Consider the following 27,239-nt stretch of genomic DNA (forward strand, 5'->3'; position numbering starts at 1 on the left):
ATGTGTTACAAAACTAAATCAGACTATCTCAAAACCAAGCTCAATATCCATCGGTGTCCCTCAAGGATCAATTTTATCTCCATTGCTATTCAACCTATATATTAACGATCTAACAGCTATTAATCCAAACTGGCTAACATTATACGCAGACGACACTATCCTCTTACTTGAAAATATACACTTAGATTTGCTTATTAAATCTGCTAATCAATACCTTAAATCTATTCAAGAATGGCTCGAAAAGAATGGTCTAAAACTAAACTATAATAAAACTGAATATATAATTTTTGCAAATCAAGGCAAACCAATTAACGAATCCATATGTAAAATTGTTATACAGGGAAGAGAAATCAATAGGGTATTTGTCTACAAATATTTAGGTATCATTTTTGATCACCAACTTAAGAACTTTTCACACGAGCCAACTTTTTAAATCAAAATGCTGAGTCAGCAAAAATGGATCAGTGATCCATTTTTTTCTCGCGTACATTTTTGGTGGATCAACTCATCGAACTTTTATTCACACGAACCAACTAGTTGACTCAACTCAAGTTGACTCATCTAGTTGGATCAAAACGTTGGCTCGTGTGAAAAGGCCTTACAATGGAATGAGCATATAAATTATGTATGTAAAAAAGTAGCTACTTCCACATACCTAAAGTCGCATGATGACTTAGGCCTAAGGTGTTGCCTTGGGTATTAGCTTAGCTGATTATTATTACATGTATTATTATTTAATCCGAAAATGTAAAGAAGTTTTCCCCAGAAACATTTTATTCAAATTATACTACAGTTTTTTTTACTCCTACATAACATACGGAATAATAACTTGGGGTAACACAAGTAATAACAACATTAAACGATTAACAATATTACAAAAACGAGCCCTGATAAATATATATAATGTTAATTGGTTGGATTCAACAAAACCACTGTATCAAAAAGTAAAAGCTATCAACCAAATTTATAAGTTCTCAAGTCTATTCTTTATTTACAAAATTTTAAAATCTGCCGTAAAAAATTTGTTTAATTACTATAACCTAAAAACTAAGACTCGATATGATTACATACTTGAACTCCCAATTTGCCGAACTTCTAAAACAATTACATCCATATTCTACGCGGGGGTAAAAGCATTTAATGAAATGCATCCATTGCTTAAAAATGTAAATTCTGTACACTCTGTGAAAAAAATTATAAAAACCTCAATATTAAATGAGTAATATTTCTGTTGGATCTTACTAGCTATTATTTGCTTTTGGATAATTTTTTGTTGCAAATTTACAAATTGTCTTATTTGTTTATTTTATACATTTTGTTGTTTGTTTTTTGTTTTTCTTTTTAATTGCTTATTATACTGTTAAAATAATATAAACAAAAGAGGGCTATAAGTCGCAAGATGACTTGGCCCTTACAACATGTAAAAATTAAATATTTTTAAATAAAAAACAATTTGAATTTGAAACCCTTCGAAAGTCGTGAGTTTTCATTGGTTAGACGCTTTAGTACCTGCTGCTGTCGGAAGGGGAAAACGTGGAAATTGTCTTCCCCCTTTCCGTAAAACGTTCAGTGTAAACGTTCGCCCAATGAAATTTGTACACAACACTGCGTTCGCGTGTTTAAAGGCTAGCTGCGTTCTCCTTGTGTTTGTTGCTCCTAGGTGGAAGGCTATCAGCGAAACTTGTTAACACTTGTCTGGTTTCCGAGGCGTGAAATAAACCAGTTAGCCTAAAGGCTATGTACAATAAATGGATATAAACGTAAATGTGTACTTTGAAAAAACTACACCATCGCTCTTCGGACTATATTTATTCAACCCTCGAAAACAATTTGACCTGTTAAGATTTATGTTTTATGCTACTCCATAGGGCCTTCCACTCTTTGTGAGTGGGTTACTCTATGTACACCAGTTTCCATTTTACGCGGGAATGCGTCTAATTAGGCCTTAAAATCGAAATGTGTGTCTATATACCGAATCTAGGTTGAAAATTTAACAGTGTTATTACTGTCGGTGCATAAATGAAGACACATTACCAATATTCAACTTTAGTTAGCTGCCAATCCACGCGATTCGGTTTTTGTCGGGCGGGAAACTCAGGTAATGTGAAAGTTTCATTTTACTACATTTCAGTGAAGTTTTGATATGGAATCGGAAAGAGAAATCGTTAAAACCAGTCAGATTAGCGAGCCTGTCATTCACAGCCAATAGGAAACTTTCTCCAATATGACGTCAATGCACCACTGGGAATAAAAAGTAAAAGAAGAAGCTATTTATTTTGGAAATGGGCCTTCCATTCTATGTCAATGGGTTACTCTATGCCCTAGAGTCACCCACTTATATAGAGTGGACGACACTATGGAATCGCATGAAACATCAAACCTAACGGACCAACTTGTTTTCGGGGCGTGAATAAATATGGTCCAAAGAGCGATTGTTTTTTTTAACATTTCTTAGAGTATAGGCTTCGTGCGTAGTTTAAATTTTGGTCATAAGAATCGCCGTCTACCAACCAAGTTTTATTATATATATATATATATATATATATATATATATATATATATATATATATATATATATATATATATATATATATATATATATATATATATATATATATATATATATATATATGAAAGTTGTCTGCTCGTTCAAAATTATCTCTGCATATTTATTTTACGGATATTAAGGCAGATGGCGCTATATTTCCTAAACTCGAAGCCTATGAATTGACTTCATAGGGATATTGTGCATTACCTTTAGGCCAACCCAGTGGTGTAAATAGGGCCCCCGCGCCCCCACGTTGCGGGGGGCGGAGTTCCAAGGGGCCCCTTTTTAGTTCATTTTATAACCTTGCTTTGGTTCTATTCTAGCACGGCAATTATAAATGATGATTGGAAAAATTGCTAGGTAGAAGATTTTGTTTTTAAATTACCAAACTTTCTGCCTGGCAGTTAACGGACGCAGCCTTAAATCGCAATGTAGCATAATTTTCGCGTATTTAGTCGACGGGTGTTAAAGCAACTGTCGGCTCTATCATGGCCACCTGTATTATGAAAAGGCCCCTGTTATTAGAGATGGCCATGAATCTATCGGAATCTTCGAAAAAAATTACTTTCGTGGAGAGCGTGGAGCCATCTATTAATGGGGACGGAAGCTAAAATTCAAAACAGCGAAAGCATAACGTCGTCAGAGAGCCATTATAGAGTATTATATTCAGACCACTTTTACTCTACTTAGTGAACTTTAACCTAAATTATACACCCCATATAAAATATATTGTAAACGATTACTATAATTGAAGTTATTGACAAATTTACAAACGAGCCAATCAACGCGAAGCATACTTTTATGTCCCGCCTTTTGGGTCAAAATGTAGCTTCGGCATCTTGTTTCGATTTCGACGCTAGCGACATCTGTTGAAAAAAGAGCTACTTCACCTAGAGCCGACACTTGCTTTAAGAGCTTTTATTTAGTAATATAACGGCACAGCTCCAATCTACGCTGAATTAGGGAAATTCAGGCACAGCCTAGTTCAAGGGATCAAAGTAAGTGCAGCTCATGAAAGGTCTTCACTTCTCGATTTAGAGTATGTAGAGTCTCAACTTTGTATGAAACCGTAAGTTAATTTTTTATCTAATAAAATTAAAATATACTTAAGCTTGTGACTGGGTGTTAGTAATAAACATCCCAATATCTTCTAATCTCTACGGTAGTCATTATTAAAGCAAGTGTCGGCTCGTTTTTGATATTTATGACGTTCAAGAGGGTAATGCATTACAAATAATAATATATTAACATATGCACTACTCGAATATCTGACAGAGTAGGTCTATAAGTGTCGTAACATGATTGGTCACAGTCACTAAATTATTTTGAAAGATTGAATTTTTGCGTCTTTCTGTAGCGATGCTCAAACAAAAGCCCACCTGAGGCTTATTGAGCAATTATTTTTGTCATAAATAAATAAATCATGATTATGCTCTCCGAAATTCTAATAACTAAATTCCTACTTTTTTGATTGGATGTTAGAGTATCTTATTTTATTCAAATTAAACCACCGCTTTTGATGAAAGGAAAAATAATAAAATGCAAGGCAAGTTGGGTTACGCGACGGGTAAAAATAAGAGCAATTTTAGTATTAAACTGTACTAAAATACGTAGGTTAAAAGTAACATCAATAACTTTTAGGGCGGTTAAGTGCCGTAACTAGGGCGGTGCCAGTGGTGCCCAGGCACAGGGCGCAGACCCTGGAGGGGCGCAGAAATGACAACACTGCATTTTTCACGAAACGTAATATTGTACCTGAAGTTAAGTAGATGGTGAAGGTGCCCCAACTTCAACGAGCGCTCCCAAAGCAGAGAAGCTCGCATCGGGCGCATAAAAAGCTAGTTATGGTACTGGGACGGTTCCCTCCACCCCGTTTCGAATTGTTTCTAAATGGTTCGAAACTTTTTCTACCTCGTAGTGTAACCGTAGCTTCAATTTACTGATGCTGTATTAAATAAATACATTTTTTTCGCTTGAAAACATCAAAGTTTATTAAATTCGTTACTCTGCCCGCAAAGTAAGTAAATTGAAAAGTAAAAGTTGTTACGTATTTAGAATTGTTGGTGTGATAAGTAAAATAGAAATGGAATTTATTTGGTGATTTAAGTATCGCGAATATTTCCCAGAGTGTGGCTAAAATCGCCTACTTTACAAAATTATTTAATATTAATTAATGGGCTAAATGAAAAATGTGCTTCCTAGAAAACCCTGGTCTACTTTATATTTATAAAATGAAACCAACTACCAGCTCTCCTGGCTATTTTATTCATAGTGCACCTATTATATTCCCTCTCTTACTGTGCCATATGACAATTCTCCATTTTTGCCTTCACATAGGCAGTGTATCCTATCCTGAGTAGCTATGGGACATCCATTTCGGAGCGGTTTTTAGGTATTCGGTAAGGTTGGCAGAAATAATATCTTTGAAAGTGCTAAATCCCCAAAACTCACCTTAAATACGCCATTGATTATTAATAGTAAACAATAGCCTCTCAAAAAGAGTCACATAAGGGACCCCAAAAAGACTTTCGCGGGGGGTGGCCTCGAGGAACTTAGTTACGCCAATGGGCCAACCTGTTTTTTTTAATTAAAATTTAAGGCATTAAGGCCTTAAATTTGAATTATAAAAACTGACAAAATTTTAATGATCACAAAACTGAGCTAGTTTTTAATTTTTCCACAAAAGTACACGAAAAATGTACGCAGTTTTTATCATTTTCTAACTGCCCTTGAATAGAAATTGAAAAATATTTCAAACCGATGTTGCTTTGCCGTAGATTTGTAAAAAGTGTAATTGAGGAGTTTTGCAGTTTATTGTTCTTAAAATCGTTTCTCGATAAACGTATACGCGTTACAGATGCGAAAAGTAACTAAGGCTGTGGTTAGTAATTAAATAAAATTGAAGATTTTGGCAACGGTGGAATTATAAGAAATAAAAATCACTGTCCTGTTCCAACAAAAATGTTTGCTATTTCTAGAGATAAAAACATTTATACACGAGACAAAGGAAACTAAATCATAAAATATTAAACTTTTAATAACTAATAAAATCTACATAAAATGTAAACGTACAAAATAGGGTTAATTTGTAATTTTCCTATTGGAGGTTATACAATTTAATTATACTTATATCTATGAAGAATTATTTTCTTAAACATGTATCTTCTTAATTGCCATTGCCTTTAAGTCTTTAAGAGGGAGCAAATTCTTGGCTAGTGGTGGTTCCAGACATTCCCAAGGAGCTCTTGTTTCACCTTTGACGTCGTAATTATCCACCATGAAATTCACCACCGACTCTTGCAAATCAGCCAACTCCAACTTGGCTGAAATCTTCAAGATATCGACCATGTTATCAACGCTGATCATCTCCCGGATTTGGCTGGTGCAAATTATCTTCAAATCTTCCAACAGACACATTTGAGATAGCTGTATCAGCTCCAGGTAGGTCTGCCTAATATTGGGTGGCATTGAAATGATTTAGGAACTAAATTGACCAAATTATCGAAAGCAAATGTTTAATATTAACGTATTTTATAGATAACTATTTTTCATCGTGGCGGAGTACAACCGATACCTTTCTGTCCTTGTAAAGAAGCGAGGGGGAAGTCATTTCCGAAGCCCAAAAATTTTACCCCGCAAATAAGACGTCGTGCGGTTGGATCCAAGTGCCAGACTTTCTCCCCCTATTTACTTTTGCTATCACGCGTCTATCTGCCTTTCAATTTTATAAGGTGCTGTAGGAAAAATGACTATTTAAAAAGCTTTTACCACAAGGCTGAACTAAAGTTCCGACACACTAGCTGCCTAGCGTAGAAATCAGGTCTTGTAAGTTATACATAAGGAGAAGCAACTACATAGAAATCTCAAATATATTTAATGACTTTAGGGAAGTAAATTGCTGGGAAATTCTAAATGATTTGTTTACTATCGATTTAGGAGTTTTTTTTAATTAACTAACATGTTTCATAATTTTCATTTTGCCAAGTCCACCTCGATTTGCCAACTCTACAAAACTTTGGGGGGTGAGCCTCCCCCCTGTCCCCCCCCCAAAGGTACGTCCCTGACGGCTGCGAAGGCTAATAAATAACCTTTAACCTTTAACTACAAACTTCTTTCTCCAACTCGATTTTTATAAACTCATCAAACAATGTATATAGTATATTACGCCTCAATATATCTTTGAAGGTTTCTGTTTCCGTAATGCATTGATAGTCACCAATATTTTCTATAAAGTTTAGGATTTGTTCGAAAATCACGACAACAAAAGCTTTCTTCAACTGTGGTCTTGACGAAGCAATTCCCACCTATTGAAAAAATTATAAAAAATTTAACTATTAATGTTACCATAAGCCTATTATAAGGTCCCCGTAAGTGGGGTGACGGTGTGGAGTGGGGTGATGGTGTGGAGTGGGGTGGCGGAGTGGTTATCACTTTCGCCTCGCAGCAAGAGGAGCCGGGTTCGATCCCAGCTTGTGGCACTGGGTGAAAACTCGGAATTACTCCTTCCGCGTTGAGTTTGCAAGTTCTCTCTCCACTGGTTTAATGGGTTTTCCCCCAAGTTCTTCAGTTTCCCTTTCCATAAAAACTTGTCGAGGTTAACGGTAATAGTTAGTGTAGGGAGCTGTTGGCTCAAGTGGCATGAAGGGCTGGCCACCACCCTCCTAACTGGTGGCTTTACCGGGGAGTCGGGGTCCGGCTCTTGTAACCCATAAGGGCGGTGGTGCACTGGGAGACGTAAGCTCTGATCAAATGGTCCTATCTCCACCTCCGACTTCGACTTCGGTCAGGTTTGGGCTGGAAACTGAGCTTCGGCTCAGGCTAACGGAGAGGGTCCAGGCAAACTGGCCGCCTCGGAGAACTGGGTAGCCTGCTGTGGGGCGGCGGGTCCCCGTATGAGGCGCGAAGGTTCTGTTTCCCGGCCTTTTGGGCAACACCGGGTGACCATTTTAAGCTGTGCTGGCTAATGTGGACCACTGTGTGCCCGTCGTTCCTCTTTAGGAGCTCTTTCTGAAGGGTGTGGCTCTTTACGTACGTAGTTTGGGTGTCGGCTTTAGTTGCTATATCATCCGCTCTAATTCCCACTGCTGTGTGCGAAGTGAATAGTTGGTCGTCCCATTGCTGCACCTTCTGCTGGGTTGAGCGGTATGGTTCTCCAGCTGTCTTGGCTGTTCTGTCACCTGTCCGGGCTGTGGACGCTGGCGTAGGGCATTATGATGAGGACCTCCGGTGGTGTGCACTCTGTTTGTGGTACACCGGGCTTCAAATCTGAGTATTATCTTACCGGTATTAGATTTCCTCTTTCACTGACGCCGGCAGACTGATGGAGAGAGCGAGATAATACGAAAGCCGCATGTACATCTCTTCCCCCACGTAAAAATTCTCGCACGGTATGTGACCAAAAATATCGGAATCATATCCGTAAAACTCTGTATACCTAGAATGTCATTTTATTCTATCAGTGTAGCAATCGTTAGTCCTAAAATATGCTTTGAAAAATCTTAGTATCCTCTTAACGATATCTTGGTTCTCTAATTATTTCTTAGTTGAAAATGAGACTTTATTGCGAAATAAGGAGCTAAAGTAGTTTAACTTTCCCACCTCGTTCGTCTTAATTTTGTATTCGAAAAAACATTATAAATGATAATCGAGTTAAGTAAATTTATCGACTCCGAACTCTTAATTTATCAGGGTAGCAGTCAGTAACGATGCGTGAAAAATATTAACTGGAATATTTGTTACTTACGGTTCAAGACGAGATGTGAGAAATAGAAGAAAACGTTATCCCAGATCATCTTCAAGAAGGTATCCTGTCCTTTCCCTCGCTGATAAGACGTATTTCTTTTCCCATTGAATCCCAATGCCGTGACGAGGGAGATGACCAAAGTGGACAGCTGGAGTGTCGTCCAAATGACGGTCCCCAGGGCTTCGAGGGGAGTCAGAGCCTGTTCGTTCTCTTCCTGATCATCCAAACAACTGTAAATGTGGTAGCCATACGAATCATATGCTTGAGTGAAATGCGCTGCTCTGACTCGCCATTCCAACTTGGAAGAATCAATATCAAATTCATGTACGTTTAAATTCTATAATTAAAGAAGGCATCAGTCCTGAAAAAAGTTGCTTTTCTTGGGAAAGACGCGAAAATTAATAGTTTTTAAGTGACGTAAGCATGCTCGATACGGAAGAATTTGAACTTTCTTTTTGAGGCAATCTCTGTGAAATTACGATGTACGTTTTACTAATTTTTTATTAATTTCATGTTCATTTTCCAATTAAAATAACTATTGGAAACCTCATTTAATTTTTATATAAAATGTACTTTGTAAATATTGTCGGCTTAGCATTTTGTATATTTCCTTTTGGCGTGAAACGGTTTGGGAATTATTAATGTATTGTATATTTTGTCATTGTATTTTTAAGAGTGTAATCATTTTGTGTGCAGGTGGCTTTCGGGGTTTCCTCGGCGCCAGCCTTCTTTCAAGTTCTTTGTCCAAATAATGAAAGATTTTGTGGAAAGTTTTGGCTTTGGAGACGGGTAGTGATTGGGGAAAATTGCTTGACGTCACGGCTGGAAAATATTAGTGCCTGGACAAGAGCGTCCCTAGTTAGTTTGTTATTCTTGTGTGCTGGGAAAGTTAGTAATTTTGTGCTTTTCTGTAATAAACAGTTGTTTAGTTTTTCAAAATACGTGCATTTATTTTTAGAGTTTAAAGCAACTGTCGGCTCTATCATTGCCACCTGTATTATGAAAAGGCCCCTGTTATTAGAGATGGCCATGAATCTCTCCGAATATTCGAAAAAAAAATGACTTTCGTGGAGAGCGTGGAGCCATCTATTAATGGGAACGGAAGCTAAAATTCAAAATAGCGAAACACTAACGTCGTCAGAGAGCCATTATAGAGTATTATATTTAGACCACTTTTACTCTACTTAGTGAACTTTAACCTAAATTATATATCCCATATAAAATATATTGTAAACAATTACTATAATTGAAGTTATTGACAAATTTACAAACGAGCCAATCAACGCGAAGCGTACTTTTATGTCCCGCCTTTCGGGTCAAAATGTAGCTTCAGCATCTTGTTTTGTTTTCGACGCTAGCGACATCTGTTGAAAAAAGAGCTACTTCACCTAGAGCCGACACTTGCTTTAAGCCAGTCCGGTTATTAAAATAGTTTAGGGTAAACGCGCGAAGAGGGAAATGTTTCAGTCCGTTTTTCTCTTCGGGTTAAAGTTAATCTTTAACCCCCTTTTAAGTAATTAGCTCTCCCATTGACGGAAAAGCCGTCACAATCTCTTACTCCATTCTGAAACTCCTGGTCCTCATTCAACTCTTCAATATCAAAGCCTTTCAATCTGGAAACCAAAAACTCCTTTGAAATAGTGTGAAATCCGAATAGTTCATTTTCCCTTTAGTAATGATTAATGTATTTCTGTCCCTGAGTTAAATATGTTGGTTTTTTACCTTGTATTTTGCAGATTTAGAAAAACATAGCGCAGCATCAAATTCAATTTATTATCAGTAATAAGTTCTGCTTTTTCTATTACCATCTAAAATAAATAAAGCATAATAAACCCGTGAAAGCATTCATCACTCTACAGTCAGACTATAATAATAATAAATAATTTTTGTATTCAGAAAAGTGTTATAATTGGTTATTTGTCTTGTACTTCGTATTGATAATATAATGTTAAATGTAATCAAAATTTCAGCTTTTAATAATTGGTTATAGATTTCGAGCTATTTTTAGCGATTACAATAATAATCAGCCTGAGTTATCAAGCGACCTTTAAAGCTATTAATTCAGGTGGCCAAGTTACAATGTGACAACCTTACGCCTAAGTAATCAAGCGACCTTCCATACAGGGGGCCGGGTTACAATGCGTATTATGCGTAGGAGCGTGGTGGCAAGCCCTTCATGCCCCGCGAGACAACAGCTCCCTACACTTACTATTAGCGTTAACCTCGTGTGGAAAGGGGAAACCCCTTTAACCAGTGGGGAGATAACTTGCCAACTCAAAGCAGAAGGAGTGTTTTCGAGTTTGCACTTACGAGGAGTGTACCCGAGGTGTAAATCACCGATTTTGATGAAACTCGGGGAGTATGTAGACCTTAGGATAACTTGAATTTTCACCAAGGGAAAAGTTACGCTGGGCTTCCGTTTTGCTATGGCAACCGAAAATATTTTTGACAACTTGGCTGTTTTACTCAATTTTCTCAAATTCCCCCAAAATTTATCATTTTAGCCCATTGTAGCCGATATTAGTTGTTTTAACACAATTTTACTCGATTTTCGTCATATGGACGAATTTTGAGTATTTTACCCAAATTTTATCATTTTTCCCAAATTCTATCATTTTTCCCAAATTTTATCATTTTACCCCAATTTTATCATTTTACCCCAATTTTATCATTTTACCCCATTTTAGACGATATTAGTTGGTTAAACCCGATTGTATCCAATTTTAAACATTTCAGGTCATTTTACCCAATTTTGGTCAATTTAGCCAATTTTTGTCGATTTCAAAAAAACATATTGGACAATACCCTATTTTGGTATTATCTTCCCCCTTTCCGTAAAACGTTCAGCGTAATGATACTTTTTACTTAATGGCCTTGGTGCTTTTGATGTTAATTGTCTTGGCTTCTAATTGGTCAATTCACATCGGTATTAAGCCATTTAGACCAAAAATGTGACGGCGCACATTTTTCGATTCGGAAGCGAGTCTCTAAACTCAACGGTTCTCGAGGTAAATTTTTAATGCCCTTGAAGACCTGCGACGGAAATGCGATCTGAAAATCGTAAATTTCTAGAAGTAAGTTATTTTAAATTATATATGTTGTATATTAAATATTGAACCCTATTTTCTTTGTCTTTCTCTGATAATAAATCAGTTGATGGCAGAAATTTCTGCAAAACTCGATTTATTTTAGAAAACATTTTTAAAATAACTCTGCCCTTTTACTTATGTGGAGTTTCCTAGTGGTACAACAACCGAAAATTAAACTTTGTCAATGCAATTCTTTAATTGGCAGTTGAAATTTAGTTAGCGCTGTAATTTATTTCATGTCACGGGTAGTATACGACATATCGTTTTAAAATCGCAAAGTGTATTACTGATATTTGTTTCTAAATAATTCCCATTTCAATACATAGTTACAGAAAACCCATTCTATAGAATTCTAAATTTCTTAAAATGATTCTTAGAAATATATCGATCGTAATGTTAAATAAAAGTAGTTATTAAGTGGTATTGAAATTACAAATAATATTCTTGTTGCCAACTGTGTTTATTAATAAGTATTATAAGCTTTTAAGTCTTGTTATGATTTGTTTCTGTGGGCGTTTCAGTTTCAGCGTGGCGCAGTGGTGGCAGGCGAACTCGACGAAGCTAGCCGCGATTGAAAGAGCAATCCCCCAAAACCACAATTTGAAAATGGCCTCCATGAAGTGGAAAGTGGTCCTCTTGGGAGGTATTCGGGAGTCGCCCTTGAACAGCGCGCTGCGGTAGTAAAACTCCTCCTGGATTTCGGCTGGCCGTCTTAGTCTCATCTCCACATAAAGCGACACTCTGAAACGGTAGTAATTCCTCATCAGTAACTATTAGAGGTGCCAATGAGCGAGTCGACGTTTTGTTGAAACGTTTTATTGGGGAATATTAAAGAGGGAAATATATCAACTTCCGCTGAACGATGATTTTACCGGTAATTAACGGCCTCAATGATTGACGACGGAAGCCGGGTGGACAGTGCGACGTAATCGGAGATTTTCATGTACTTCTCTTTCCCCTTGTAAATGTCCTTGCACGGCTTATGGCCAGGCTTTCTCAAAAAAGCCTTCAGTAGTATCTGAAAGGACATGGTGAAGACGACCGCCTGCTTCCAATCCGTCCAATTTTGAAACGACCGCATTTTCCGCGAGAAGTCGGTCGTTTCATGAAGCGTGTATTTTCTCTGTGAAGAGAAATGGAACACATATTTTCAGTCTATTATTCATCTCTTACGGGTAGAAGTATTCATCACAATGTACTCGAGGCTTATTAAGCTAACTAGGGTCACGTGGTTGAATCGCCATTACATGAGGCCGGAAAGATAATAAAACAGTTTGATAGATTGAATAAGGAAGAAAATAAATTAACTAAAACCGAGCAGAGTCGTTTTTAATATCAAAATTGGTCATCGATATATTCATATCATAAATTTTATTTAATTTATTAACGAAGACTCGTCCGAGATGGTTAAACATAACGCGGTTCACACTAGCCTTTGAGAACCATTTTCGACCGTTTTGGAATGGTCAACTTGATTTTTTTAGCCATTTCGATAGAGTGATCGTTGAAAAATGAAATTATATTTTCAAAATTAATTTTGATTTCTCAAAACGATAGAAAACGGTTCTCAAAGTCTCTAGTGCGAACACGACTTTAGACGTAAGTCAGTTCAATGGTATATATCTTCGAAAAATTAAAAACTTAGTTTTATTAATTTATTGCAAATGAAAGATAAGACGTACTAGAAAACTTTTTCTAAGGCAATAAATCTTAATACGCAGTCTAAAGTGGGGGGGATTTTACTTTATTAGTGTAGTTATAGTTTATGAAAGGATAAGGTTAAGTCAACTAGCGACTTTTAATGTCATTAATTCAGGAATCCCGGTTGCACTGTGTAGGAGGGTGGTGGCAAGCCCTTCATGCCTATACAACCCATGTTGTATTGTATAGTCTGGATAAACATTTCTCACGTAGGATAAAAATATTTTCTGTGTTCAGTACAGAATTCAATATAGTTCAGTAACTTTTGTTTTGTCAATGCAAAAGTGATTTAAACGAAAATGCATATATGCGCCCCTTTTTCCTGCCATACAAAATTGTGCGTACAACCAAATGATAAGGACTTCGGACACATTACGATTTAGCACTAAATAAAAATGTACGGAAAAATTCAGAATGGTTGCAATTTTCGCAAAGTTCGGCCAATATTTTACTAATTTCCTGGTTTAATAGGGCAATGTACTTTACCGATATTTCGCTCAAGCCATATATTGCGTAGATATACTTAATGTCTGTTCTCGACATAAGTTGCTCGATGGTATCGATGTATTGAATTTTGCCCGTAGCGAGCTCCCCCTTCATGTTGCACAAGTACATCCGGTTCAGGAGGAAGCTGGCTCCCAACAACCAACCGCTGATTAGAAGCCTCCATGATGCTTGCCGACTGTTTGATATGGTCGTAGCTGTTGGACACAAAGAAAGAAGACCGAGATTAAGACGTAACAGTCCTATAAAAGATGGCACCTAGGAGCAACAAACACCGCACCACGCACCTAGGAGCAACAAACACAGCACCCCACACCTATAGGAGCAACAAACACAGCACCCCACACCAGGAGAACGCGGCTAGCATTTTAACACGCTAATGCACTGTTGTGTACAAATTTCATTGGACGAGCCCTTACGCTTAACGTTTTACGGTGGGGTGGCGGAGTGGTTAGCGCTTTCGTCTCGCATCAACAGGAGCCGGGTTCGATTCCAACTTGTGGCACTGGGTGAAAAACTCGGTACCACTCCTTCAGCGTATATAGTTTGCAAGTTCTCTCCCCACTGGTTAAAGGGGTTATTCCTCGAGTTCTTTGGTTTCCCCTTTCCGTAAAGACTGTAGAGGTTAACGTTAATAGTAAGTGTAGGGAGTTGTTGGCTCGCGTGGAATGAAGGGCTTACCACCACCCTCCTACGCATTGAAACCCGGCCACCTGAATTAAAGGCATTTAAAGTCGCTAGAGTACCTGAGCCTAAGGTCGTGCCTTGGGTATTTGCTCAGCTGAATATTATTATTAAAGCATCTAACCAAGGATTCTATATGTTAGAAGGATAGGTAGCACTCCGGCCAGCCAGTGTTTTCAAAAAGCCGGCCGCACCGTCGATATTAAGAGAGCCTCTAAACGTGGGACGTCTTGTTTCTATTCCCTCAAGGACAAATTTTGGGCGGTGCTTCCTCCATGTTTTGTCCTTGACGGAATCTAAAGACGGATTCTCTATCGCGCATGACCCACCGACGGCGCTGCCATTTTTCGTCCCTCACCTCATATCCTTCTAACATATAGGATCCTTGATCTAACCAATGAAAACTATACGCAAAAAAATGCACGACTTTTGACGTGCATGTTCAGAATATCGAGGAAGTTTATTATTTGGGCAAATAAGCAATAAATGGACCTTGGCGTGTCCTATTTGATACACAGGGGTGTGCCAAACCAATTGGGCCAGCGGGGGCGACTTGCCCCGCTTCTATTTTACCGCGGGGCAGCTACTTTTTCCCAGGGCAGACTTTCCACAGAGTTCTAGTTCACTCTTGGAGGAGAGAACCTTTATCTGGAGGCGAAAAGGGACCTCAAAGAGAGGGCGATTGGTAGAGTATTTTACTGATAGATGACATCGAACTAGGAAAGTTAATGTCTTTCCTTTTACCCTATCCGGAATTGAATTGACTGCATCATGGTAAGTGTACCACCGTACCATGGAACCACTCCTTCCGCGTTGAGTTTGCAAGCTATTTGTCCCTTGGTCAAAGGGGTTTTCCCCCGATTAATCAATTTATTTTGGCAGTCTGTTGTTAACGGTAATAATGAGTGTACTTAGCTGTTGCCTCACGTGACATGAAGAGTTTGCCAGTACGCACCTACGCAGTATAAACTGGTTATCTGAAATAAGGGCATTAATTTAAGAAATAGCCCTAACCTCTCGATTGAATTCTTTCCCGATTTAGCAACGTGAAGATCTAGGAAGTTTTCACACTTTTGAAACTTCACTAAAATGAAGCTCCGGCCTAAGACCAAAGGGGCCGGGGGACCTCGTTTTGGAAAAGTGGACATTAACAGCGCGATGGGCTTGTTTTGCACATTGATTACAATTATGCAAATTTTGGGCTGTTTATAACGCAAAGGGTGCCAATAGCGAGACAGACAGACTGGCAAACGTTGGGATATATAAATATTTGATTGAGATTGGGCTCTAGCTTGAATAGAAGTTGGAACAATAAGTATTCATACGGATTTAATCTATTCACAATTAAGCCACTCCTACACTTTTACTCGAGACGTTATCCCTTTAAAAATTAAGGAAAACGTGGGAGGTTTGAGAATTTTCTCTTGTTATATTTTCAACTCTTTCATATCTCTATTGGCGAAACAAGGGCGTATCCAGGATTTTATTTCAGGGGGGCTGACGGAAGTTTCACTGATTTTTATTAGGCTACCCCCCCCCCCCCTGGTCATCAGCAGCATTTCGGGGGGGGGGGGGGGGTTGGGAGTTCAACCCTTGTGGCGAAATATTATCTTTTACACCTGACGTTTTTCTCTCAAACTTAGAGACATCATCTTCAAATTCTTGGATATTCGGACTTTTGTCGATTTCCCCTCAAGAGAAATGTATAATCTATTTCGCTATTTATTATATAAATTATTTAATAATTATTTAATCCTTTATAAATAATTTAATAATTATTTAATCCTTTATAAATGATTTAATAATTATTTAATCCTTTATAAATATTTTAATAATTATTAAATCCTTAATAAATAATTGAATAATTATTAAATCCTTAATAAATAATTGAATAATTATTAAATCCTTAATAAATAATTTAATAATTATTAAATCCTTAATAAATAATTTAATAATTATTAAATCCTTAATAAATAATTTAATAATTATTAAATCCTTAATAAATAATTTAACAATTATTAAGTCCTTAATAAATAATTTAACAATTATTAAGTCCTTAATAAATAATTTAAGATTAAAATTAAAATAAATCAGTATTAAATTCTACGAAAGATGATAGTTTTTCTATTGAAAGTTCTGGCTTGAAGACTGAAGTTGAGGTTCAGGTGTGGGAGAGGCAGACGGGCATGATTTTATTGAACCGCTTATTCGTTAGTTTAAAAATGTTGGGAGATAGAAAACGAAACCAAGGAGGATAGGAAGGGAGGCGAAGTAGGAGGGATGAACGCGCCAGCATCTTACTAGGATGCTGGCGCGTTCATCCCTCCTACTTCGCCTCCCTTCCTATCCTCCTTGACGAAACCAAAGGAAGTAATCGGCACCTACTAAACAGGCGACAACAAACACAACGTCCGTCCGTCTGTCCCAATTCAACTAGACCTGACTGCACTGTAAGTGCTGGAAAAAAGAGGCGGACACAGCGGGGTCTTGCCCTTAGCCAAAATTGCCAATCCATCGTTAGGCCACTGCCAAGTGTTTAAATTAATTTAGTGGCAGCGAAAGCTTAGTATTTCTTATCAATTCAAAAATCGTCCTTCTTCCAGTCGCTAACGGTGCGAGAGACGGCGTACATCTAATTTCTCGAACCTCTAGTTCCCAAATTGCTGATAGATGTCTTCTTTGAGCATTTCAAATTCGGAAATGAAATTTTTGTAGTGTAGTACTTACGCGGGATGTATGGTTCCGCGTATTACGTATAAATCTCATTTAAACTCAAACTTTTTGAATACTCAGTAACGTGGTGTGTTAAATTTTAAAGGGAAATATTTAATGTACTTACGGTTCAAGACAAGACACGAAAAATAGAAGAAGCAGATGTCAAAGATCCTCTTCAAGAGCCTCTCGTGTCTTCCTCGGTGACAAAACCTATTTCTTTCCCTATTGAATACCAAGGCCGTAACGAGGGAAATGACTAAAGTGGACAACAAGAGTGTCATCCAAATGACGGTTCCCAAGGCTTCCGGCGGCATCAGAACCTGGTCGTTCTCTCCCTGTCCGTCCAAGCAACTGTAGATACGATGGTCATACGAATTGTATCCCTGGGTGACGTAAGCTTTTGTTAGATCCCTTTGCAACTGGTTAGAACCAATCTGAAGTTCCAATACGTTTATTATCTGTGAAAGAAAGTTCCGGTAAAGCGGTTTAGCGAAAACCCGCAGTAAACATGCTCGCTACGAGTGAAATGGAACTCTGGCGTCATTTCCAAGTGATCTCTGGTAGAGTTCCAAGTCACTAATTTCACTCACTCCTTTCTCAAATTCCCGACCATTTTCCATCAAATTAATTCGAACACTTTTTAATCTGAAAATAAACAGTTCCCCATTACTTTGACAGCACCACTTTTGCTCAAAAGACATGGATCTCTCCCCTGATTAATCAATTGGACGAGCGAATTCAACTGTCCGAATAATTTATGTGTAATAAATATTTATATTTAAAGCAAATGCCGGCTCTAGGTGAAGTAGCTCTTTTTTAAACAGATGTCGCTAGCGTTGAAATCAAAACAAGATGATGAGGCTACATTTTGACCCAAAAGGCGGGACATAAAAGTATGCTTCGCGTTGATTCGTTCGTTTGTAAATTTGTCAATAACTTCAATTAGAGTATTTGTTCACAATATATTTTATACGGGATTTATAATTTAGATTAAAGTTCACGAGGTAGAGTAAAAGTGGTCTAAATATAATACTCTATAATGGCTCTCTGACGACGTTATTGTTTTGAATTTTAGCTTCCGTTCCCATTAATAGATGGCTCCACGCTGTCCACGAAAGTCATTTTTTTCGAAGATTCGGATAGACTCATGGTCATCTCTAATAACAGGGGCCTTTTCATCATACAGGTGGCTATGATAGAGCCGACAGTTGCTTTAAGTAAAGAGCCATTTTATCAAAATATCCGAATGAAAATCTAGTAGCTCCTCCATTTCCTTATTTAGGATACTTCCATCGTGGAAAACAAATAATTTTCAAATGCCGGAGTGGCCTTTTAAATTGTAAATTTTATAAAGAGGGTGAATTTATAGAAACGTATTTTGGCCTGCAGGTATAGACAATTTCGCTGGCTTAACTTTTTTGCTTTTAACGAAGAGAATGGTTTGATTTAGAGTTGTAAGTCAGAAAATTTTCACACTCGGAAAAATTCCCGGAAAATTACCGAGGCCTTTTTTTCGAAAAAAAACGTTTTTTTTAACATGGTTAGCCTAATATTGTTCTCAGATTTAAATTTCGCGGCATTTACACCTGTTTTATCGAATCCAAAAGTAAAACTAAAACTCTAGACTAGTCTAAAATTATAACCCTTAAAAAGTAATAAATGTTTCAATTTTTTTTAGATTTGCCGAATATTTTCCGCATTTAATGTTTCCGGAAAATTAACAACTCTAGTTCAATGGAATAAACAATGAGAGTTAAAATTTAGGCAAATGCGGACCATCTGGGCATTATTAAATACGTGTAATACAACTCAACAGGGTTGCCACACGTCAGGGAAAACAGGGAAAAGTCAGGGAATTTAAGAATGGACCTATAAAGTCAGGGAAATGTCAGTGAATTTTAAGAATTTGTAAAAAGTTATGGAAAAGTCAGGGAACTAAATTTTATCTTGGCACTTTTTTAAGGTTATTTTTTAGACCAGATCTATGACAAATTGTATGATTATCATTTATGTCCTTGAAAGTTTGGCTAATATTTTCAACATTGCAATAACCTTTTTACTGAAATATAAGTTCATTAAAATTTATTAACTTCTGATAAAAGTCAAATCTCTTAAAATGGTCAGGGAAAACAGGGAATAGTCGGGGAATTTGAATCTCAAAATTTTGTGGAAACCCTGCTCAACTAAAGATATCGCTGCTTTCGTTGACTTCCCATTGATCTATCTCTTACGCTCTAAATATCTTCCTTCGATAAGTGAAATATGCCTATTTCAGATTTTACCTTGTGTTTGGGAGATTCCGGAAAACGTAGCGCGGTAAGGAGAAAGATGCTTGAAATACGTTCGTATTATTTTGAAGAATGGGAAATATTTCCCACGTGCCCATCTGTAAAGACAAAACAATGTAAGCCAATGAAGCATTCCACGGCCTGCTTATGACCCAGCTGCAGCCGAACAGAAATCTAAGATAAGCTAAATTTAATTTTAATTTTGAATTCCTTATCCCCAGTGCTCACCTTGATATCCACCATTTGACCAGATTGTGTTCCGTTCATTTTCGCGGTAGAACCTCTTTAAACGAATGTATTGCTCTGCTTATTTTAACTGTCCAACGGGCTTGATATGGTGACAAGTGATTACGCTCTCAGAGCGCTCTTATTTATTCTTAGTATTCCGTTGAAAGAAACTTCTATAATTGTTTTAATTCCTGCGCAAATGAAAAACAACCAACATAACTTTAGAGACCGAAACGTTTGTTATTATTGATTTATTATATATATTAATATACTCAAAATGAAATCAGCGAAAAATTAAATCTTTCTGACTATTTCCACTCTTGACATACTATTTCTAATTAATTAAAACCGAAATTGTATATAATAATATTTATTTCGAAAAAACTTGGCTGGATACCATATCCATATGTAACATAATTACTCATAAGTGTGCCTCTGTTTAACATCTCTGTATTAAAAATTTAAATGAGACCTTGTTTCACAGCCACCAAAGAAAATACGGACCAACGTCGTGTAAAACTGATTTGAACTTCCTTCCCTCCCCGCCAGAACTAGTTTTGATGACGATAAAACCGTTATCGACTGGGAAGTGACGTCAATTACGTCATATCCTTGCAACAAGGTCGCATTGAGAAAAAGTTATTTCTGGCACACTTATGAGTAATTATATTACATATGATATATCTAATACATAAATATGAGTGTTTGTGTATCTGTTTATGAATCTGATAAAAATAGTCATGGTATCGCTTCAACTTAAGGCCATAAGTTGTTTTATTCAAGCAGAACTTTGGGCAAAATTCATCGACTGATGTGAACCTCATTGAATATGGGGCCTTGATCACCAATACCTCTCTCCCGCAACAGTGACTTTCGACTAGCCCATCTGCTGAAGCTCCAAGGTGGGGATAAAACGTGTTTCAAATTAAACCTGATTCTTCCAACTTAAAATTGTTGTGATTTTGGCTCATCGTTTTTAGGTAGATATCTTTCATGGTATATTCCTGTTACCATGGTTCTAAACATTTTGAGAACCATGGTAACGTTTAATTCGAATAAGTGAAACTGAAGGCATTGATGAATCAGTATGAAATTCATGTTTCATATTTGATGCTGTAATTCGGCCAGCCCTAATTTTTTTTTGATTTTGATTGTAACTCTGGTTCACTTTCGACAATTTTAGTCTGTTCTTGGGAGAATGATACATCCAGCATATCCGGATGAAAGAGTCATTCCCCAAACGACAACTTCGTCAGTGATACATCATAAAGTTCAGTCAAAACTGATAGATATATCTTTGAGTTGGTACAAGTAGGAATAATTTTCAGGAAACTTAGGGAGATCCCTAAATATTGCTGAGTTTGGGGATTTGTTACGAATTTTATTCCAGAAATCATCCATTTCTTCTTTGGTGAAGTCAGGATCTTCCTTTACTGGTTACTGGTTTCCGGACTAATGTGCTATGTTTATATGGGGTACCACCACCTTTCACAGTTTCATCAACCCTTTCTTTTTTCTCTTGCTGAAGTTAAATTGATTTGTGAGAAAGGCAAATATGCTGGCTCCTTTGTAATTGGAACTGCCCAGTAGGTTTTCAGTCCAGTTACAGTTACTAAATCTAACTGCATACTCAATTAAAAATTTGAGCTGTAATGTGAGTACAGCACTTGTCTAAACCAGCCATGCAAATGCAGTGGCCAGAAAGGACCGTACCACCACTGTCAACAATCAGCCATGACTCAAGTAGTTTTTCCCTAAGTCTTTGAGCGTGCATGACGTAATATAAAATTATAAAAGAAACTGAAAGGTAAATTGGTAAATGAGTACACTTTCTTGGCATTTATCAAAAATAGGCTCTTTCCTTTGTCCCAAAATGTTTTCACACCAAAATTTTTGAAAAAAAAACTGATCTTAAGCCTCAAATGGTTTATAATTTTTATTAACTTATGTGTGAATGATGATTTGTCAGAAATAAGATACGTTTAAAAATCAGGAAAGCCAAATGGTGGTAACAAGTCGAATGAGTTACTACTTTCCCCATTATCTTGGCCATTGAAATATATCTATATTATTGATAAGACTAATCTTTTCTCTATACCTTACTTTAACTACTTCATTTAAAGTTTCAAAATAGCTTAATTTTGACCCTTAAGTCGTAGCCATCACGCCGTCAAACAAATTCCCTTTTCAAAAAAGGCGAGAGTTTACCAAAATGGCGGATTAAATCAAATTAATTTTGCGTTAACGGAAGCAAAAAACCGAGGGGTCGGACACTTGCCATTATTTTGTACGGGATTTCGGGATTTCGTAGAGATTTTGCAATTTTATCATTACTTTTTGAAGTGATTTTGGGATTTCAATGTTAATTTAGCATAGAGCGAGTTAAAAGATTTTGCGATTTTAGACAAAGTGTACGGGATTTTGGTAAATGTCCGACCCCTCGCAAAAAACTCAATAGGTGGTGCTAGCTAGGAGCAACAAACACAACACCCCACACAAGGAGAACGCAACCCGTCAAAAGTCGTGGATTTTCTTGTGTAAATTTTTCATTGGTTAGATGCTTTAGCGCCTGCGGCCGTCGGAAGGGGAAAATTCGGAAATTGTCTTCCCCACGCCCGTAAAACATTCGGCGTAAAGGCTCGTGACGCTCGTCCAATGAAATTCGTACACAACCCTTCGTTAGCGTGTTCTCCTTGTGTTTGTTGCTCCTAGGTGCTAGTGTTTTAACAAATTGTGACGCAAATATTTATACTACACCCAATGCCAAAATAGTATTCTTTTGGATTAACCTTTTCACTAATTCTAAGAAACGGCGTACGCAATGATTACACTTTGCTCCGAAAATGCGAACGCGTTCGCAGCCTAGACCCACAGACAGTCACACACCCACAGACAGTCACACACCCACAGACAGTCACACACCCACAGACAGTCACACACCCACACAGACAGTCACACACCCACACAGACAGTCACACACCCACACAGACAGTCACACACCCACACAGACAGTCACACACCCACACAGACAGTCACACACCCACACAGACAGTCACACACCCACACAGACAGTCACACACCCACACAGACAGTCACACACCCACAGACAGACACGGTGATTGTAAAACCCCTCAGTCCCCTCGGAGAGGTAAAAAGAAATATTTTAACTTGCCCAACTTGTCACATTTCCCAGTCGAGTGTTTTTAGTGACAAATTCTGAATTTGTTTTTGAACCAACGATATTCTTACGTTTTAGATGACGATCTACAAACTTTTTCATTGACCAATTTATCCCAATCTAAGATTTCAGGAAATCGATGAAATTTCGTCAACGAGTGGTCCCTAGTACGGACAACGTACCGTAAAAATTTCAAATTTACAGAAAACGTAGTTTTCGACAAAAAAAAAACACTGTAGAATATAAGATATTGTTATTAAGTTTACCAAAGATAATTCGTTTTATTCCAAATGCTCTAATTACCTTTATTTTCTTGGGCAACTACTTGGCGTGTGATCGGAACTTGTGGCCACGGTTTCCAAAAAAGATTGATTTATATTATTCACTGTTACGACGATATACTACAGAAAGTTTACTTTTTTAATGGTGTAACAATATACGCATCATCAATTTGTCATTCGAATTTACTTGAAAATATTTTTTGGATGTAGCCACGAGCATCAGATTTCCAATTAAAAATAATTCCGGAAATTTCACTTTGTCGATCGAAAAATGATGTTATCGAGGTTCACCGTTCAAACGATTTTATCCAAACCGAAAGTAAACGGTTAGTTTTATAAAAGACATTACTTGTGGCGCTTCTGTTTACTCTATTTCAACGTATATTTACAGCGCTTAAAAAAACTACTGTATCGTAATTTAATTTATTTTCCACCTTGGGTTAGTTGTCATGTGGAAACCGAAAGCTTAAAAAATACTTTAACTGGAACTTCTCGATGCTTTTGCTACATTTTTGAACTTCACTACGGAAATAAAGGCGACCTCTGTAATTGGAGGAAAACTACACGGCTATCTTTAATATATTTGAAAATGAAATGTTCAAAGATAAAAATAACGCTTTTTTAATAAAAGGTTTACTTGGTGGAAACAGTATCTCTGTTTTCTGGAATGATGAGTCACGCAATATATGGAAATTTTTCCTTTTAAAGCACCTTAGCAAATGTAACGTGGCCTAAAATAATGGATCAACGTTCTCAATAATGATTGCTAAAATTACTTTGTACGTTTCCATTCGAGAGCTGTTACTTTCACCCATTTAGCTACTTTCCCGGTCGATTCTTACACGTTTGCTGAATAAATAAAGATTCAAACACTTGTTTTCTAATATAAATTGTAATGACTGAACACTTTAAATATAAAAATCGAGCGATTAACTTGTCAAGAGCATATATTTCGTTCGTTATGTTTCCTTTACTACCATTATCAAAAGTAAGTAGATTTGCGAATTCCAGAAAAAATAACGCCATTCCGAAATAGTCAGGGTTGGCAAGTTTTAAACAAAAGGTTTAAAACAAGTGTTTAAAACACGTTTAAAACAATTATTTTAAACAAACACCAATTTGTTTTAAACGTTTTAAACTATCTGTTTTAAACATGTTTTTTATAAGGTAAATTTTCATTGTTTTTTGTAAGATTTTGGTTATTCAATATGAGGGAAAAGGTAGAAAAAACCATTCCAAGGCTCTAAGAAATGTAAATTGTATTTATAACGGGTAGTTTGATTTAAAGATTCTCTGAAAAGAGCGACTGAAAAGGCTCGATATGATTTCATAAATTTCCTACCAGTGCAAAAATCCTACGAGCGCATTGAATTTTGTCTTTTTGTTTAAATAGAATTTATATAGCTGCCAATATACATCTATTTGGGACACTACCTATGCACGAGATAAAAGTAGGGTTGCTGTTTAGTCGGATTGTGCCGGGTTTTAAGTAACAAGAAGCACGGCCGGTCTGGACAGATCGGGCTAAAACCGACTAGGCGGCACTCCAAGATAAAAATCAAGGGATTTCGGTCCCCTTTCTCGATTTTTTAGAAATTTTATGACGTGATGGAAGTTTTAAGATTATAGAGGTACCTAAAATCTTATTTTATGTAACATTGTTTATTTGTGATGATTTATGACTGCAGACGTGCACATTTCAATAAACCAAAACTAAAAACAATGGGTGGATATTTTCCCTTTTCTTAGTTCTATGCGACCAAAAATTCCAGGATGATAGCTATATTAAAAACCCTACTACGGGTTAGGTAGTATTTGCATGGGGCATCGAAAACCCTAAGGCCGTCAATGGTTGGTCAACAACGCTTAGCGAAATTCTTGGCTCGTTTAAATAAGCGTGTACTCATTGGTTCTTCTCCCTGTGAGTTTATTTATAATACCATAAGTGGCATAATTACCCTAAGTGTGCCAATAGGAGCCTTTCCCACAGAAAATCTTCAATTTGAGCTTGTTCTAAACAGACCAAAGAACCGTAGGACTCGCGAATTCCGTTCAAGTACTCTATATGGTATTTTTAATGCTCGCGCCGCAGACGCCGCTTCGCAAACACATTACGTAAATTTCGTCACTGGAAAAATGACGTCATTTACGTCAATTTCGTTAAACAAGGTATCATGGAAAAATTCATCTTATTGACACACTTAGGGTAATTATGCCACTTATGATAATACGTTTAATGATACGTAATATTACTTTAAATGAGTTTACTCGTGATTCATAAGTATAATGATTAGTTTAAAACGTGTTTTAAACATAGTTTTTTATTGTTTATTATGTGTTTTTTATTGTTCGCTTTAAAAACAGTTTAAAACAATGAATCTTGTTTAAAACAATAAAAAACATTGTTTTTGTTCTTTTTAAAAAAAACAAGGATTTTGCCAACCCTGGAAATAGTCTCCGGTAATCAACGAAAGATTTATCAATTTCAAAATTATATTGGTGTTTTAAGCCACCGTATAGAATTCTGGAGGTCAATTACTCACACCAAGACGTAATTCAAACAAAAATGCTTTTACCAAAGCAGATTAAGGGCAGATTTAAAGCGAGATCTATTAAGGAGCAGATATGAAAGATATTTTAGATTTAGTTAAATTTTTTTACGAAAAATAATAAGTATGTATATCAATACTATGAAACTAGTGTAAACATTTTAGTTGTAAGTCGGAAAAATTTCCGAAAAATGAACAAGGCCTTTTTTTTCAAAATTTTACGTATTTTTCCGAAAGAAAAAAGTGTTAATTCTATAATTAATATCGATAAAAACATTAAAAACCCTTAAAAAGTAATTTATGTTTCAATTTTTTATTTTTTCGATTTGTGAAAAATTTTATGGAAATATTTCAGAATTTTATTTTTCCGGAAAATTAACAACTCTAGTAAAATATTTAAATAGATAAATAAACAACAATAATTCCCGTTTGATAAAATTAATTAGAAAACCTCGTTACATGTTTCGGCTAAAGGAGAGGACGCCGCTGTTGTCAAACGATAAAATCTCGTGAGCACAGATACACACAAATTGTTCCGACACAAGTCTTTTTTTTTTTTGCTCGTTATGAGCCATTGTGACGGGTGGGACAATACAGTCCGCTCGTCCACTTGATTAACAAGTGCGAGATATGTGTTACGGCCACGTCAACAGGGGGATAATTGGGGATAGGGTTGGGACACCCGTGGCGGAAGTATGACAACCACCCGTTGGGGGATTAGTGGTCGTCCTCACACGGCCTTCCACAAACTCTGCCTCCCGGACGCCTGGGATTACAGGAGTGAGCCACTACTCCCGGCCCGACACAAGTCTTATCAACCAAAAATTAACTGGTTGTAGGGTTAAGTGACCGTCATCTACTACAATGTCGTAAGGCATTTGAAGACATTACTGCAGTAATAATTGCACCGGGGCTAGTGGAGTAGTCATACTTCCGCCACAGGTGTCCCGTCCCTATCCCCTAGTATCACCCCGTTGGAGTGGCCTTGACATGGATCTCTCCCCTGATTAATCAATTGGACGAGCGAGCTCAACTGTCCGAATAATTTATGTGTAATAAATATTTCTTAATGTCTTTTAATAACATAACAATTATGGGATTTTAATTAATTTAATTAAAATTGTGTACAAACATAAAACAAATTAAATGGTTAATGAGTTTGGAACGTTATATGCAAGTTAATTTTCATCAATAGGTTTACTTGATAAATTATCTAACAGAACTACATTTAAATAAATTGAAGTTGTATGAAGTTTCGAGGCTAATTTTTAACGTCTAACACTTTTAATAAGTAATTTATTTTGCGTCTGTCTCAAATATTTTTATATAATTTATTTTTAAAATACCTGTTAAAGGTTATGTGGTGTTATTAAAGAATATTTTTTAAATTAGAAGTTTTATGGTATTTTATTAGCAATCTGAAGCTATGACCGTTTATTTTAAACGCTTTGTATTTCTCTGTGTGAAAGCTAATGGGTGATCATCAATCAATTTTCACTGAATATTTCGCATTGGTTGATACTTTTAAATGCTTGATATTGCATAAAATATTAAATTGCGATACACTGGTTGCCTTCCTTCATTAATTATTGCTTAATATTTTCGTATAGAAGGACTAGTTCAATTTCGCATGCACCTCCTGAAGGAAACAATTGCTCGCGTGCAACCAACTGTAACTTTAGAAATATAACATAAACACGTGACTATTTTAATCAGTGAGTCGCGCATGCG

At 36.7% G+C, this 27,239-nt stretch overlaps 1 protein-coding gene across 1 annotated transcript; it reads right to left on the reverse strand.

Moving 5' to 3' along the window:
- Positions 1-13,453: 13,453 nt before the first annotated feature.
- Positions 13,454-19,589, reverse strand: LOC149966219 (uncharacterized). Its single transcript, XM_090167506.1, has 5 exons — positions 19,501-19,589; positions 19,267-19,370; positions 17,575-17,629; positions 17,109-17,442; positions 13,454-13,782 (listed from the first exon to the last, which is right to left on the reverse strand). Exons 1-5 carry the CDS (start codon positions 19,537-19,539, stop codon positions 13,454-13,456), a joined length of 861 nt encoding a protein of 286 aa, XP_090023632.1. The 5' UTR covers positions 19,540-19,589.
- Between the last annotated feature and the right edge of the window lie 7,650 nt (positions 19,590-27,239).

The sequence above is a fragment of the Leiobunum rupestre genome, chromosome 1 (genome assembly GCF_980474605.1).
Source record: "Leiobunum rupestre chromosome 1, qqLeiRupe1.1.hap1, whole genome shotgun sequence".
Taxonomy (NCBI): Eukaryota; Metazoa; Arthropoda; class Arachnida; order Opiliones; family Sclerosomatidae; genus Leiobunum; species Leiobunum rupestre.

Coding starts and splice junctions, on each gene's coding strand:
- LOC149966219 (XM_090167506.1), bottom strand. CDS start 19,539: ATGAACGGAACACAATCTGGTCAAATGGTGGATATCAAG. Junction 19,371..19,500: donor GTCAAATGGTGGATATCAAG/GTGAGCACTGGG, acceptor TTGTCTTTACAG/ATGGGCACGTGGGAAATATT. Junction 13,783..17,108: donor TTCGTGTCTTGTCTTGAACC/GTAAGTACATTA, acceptor TGTGTCCAACAG/CTACGACCATATCAAACAGT.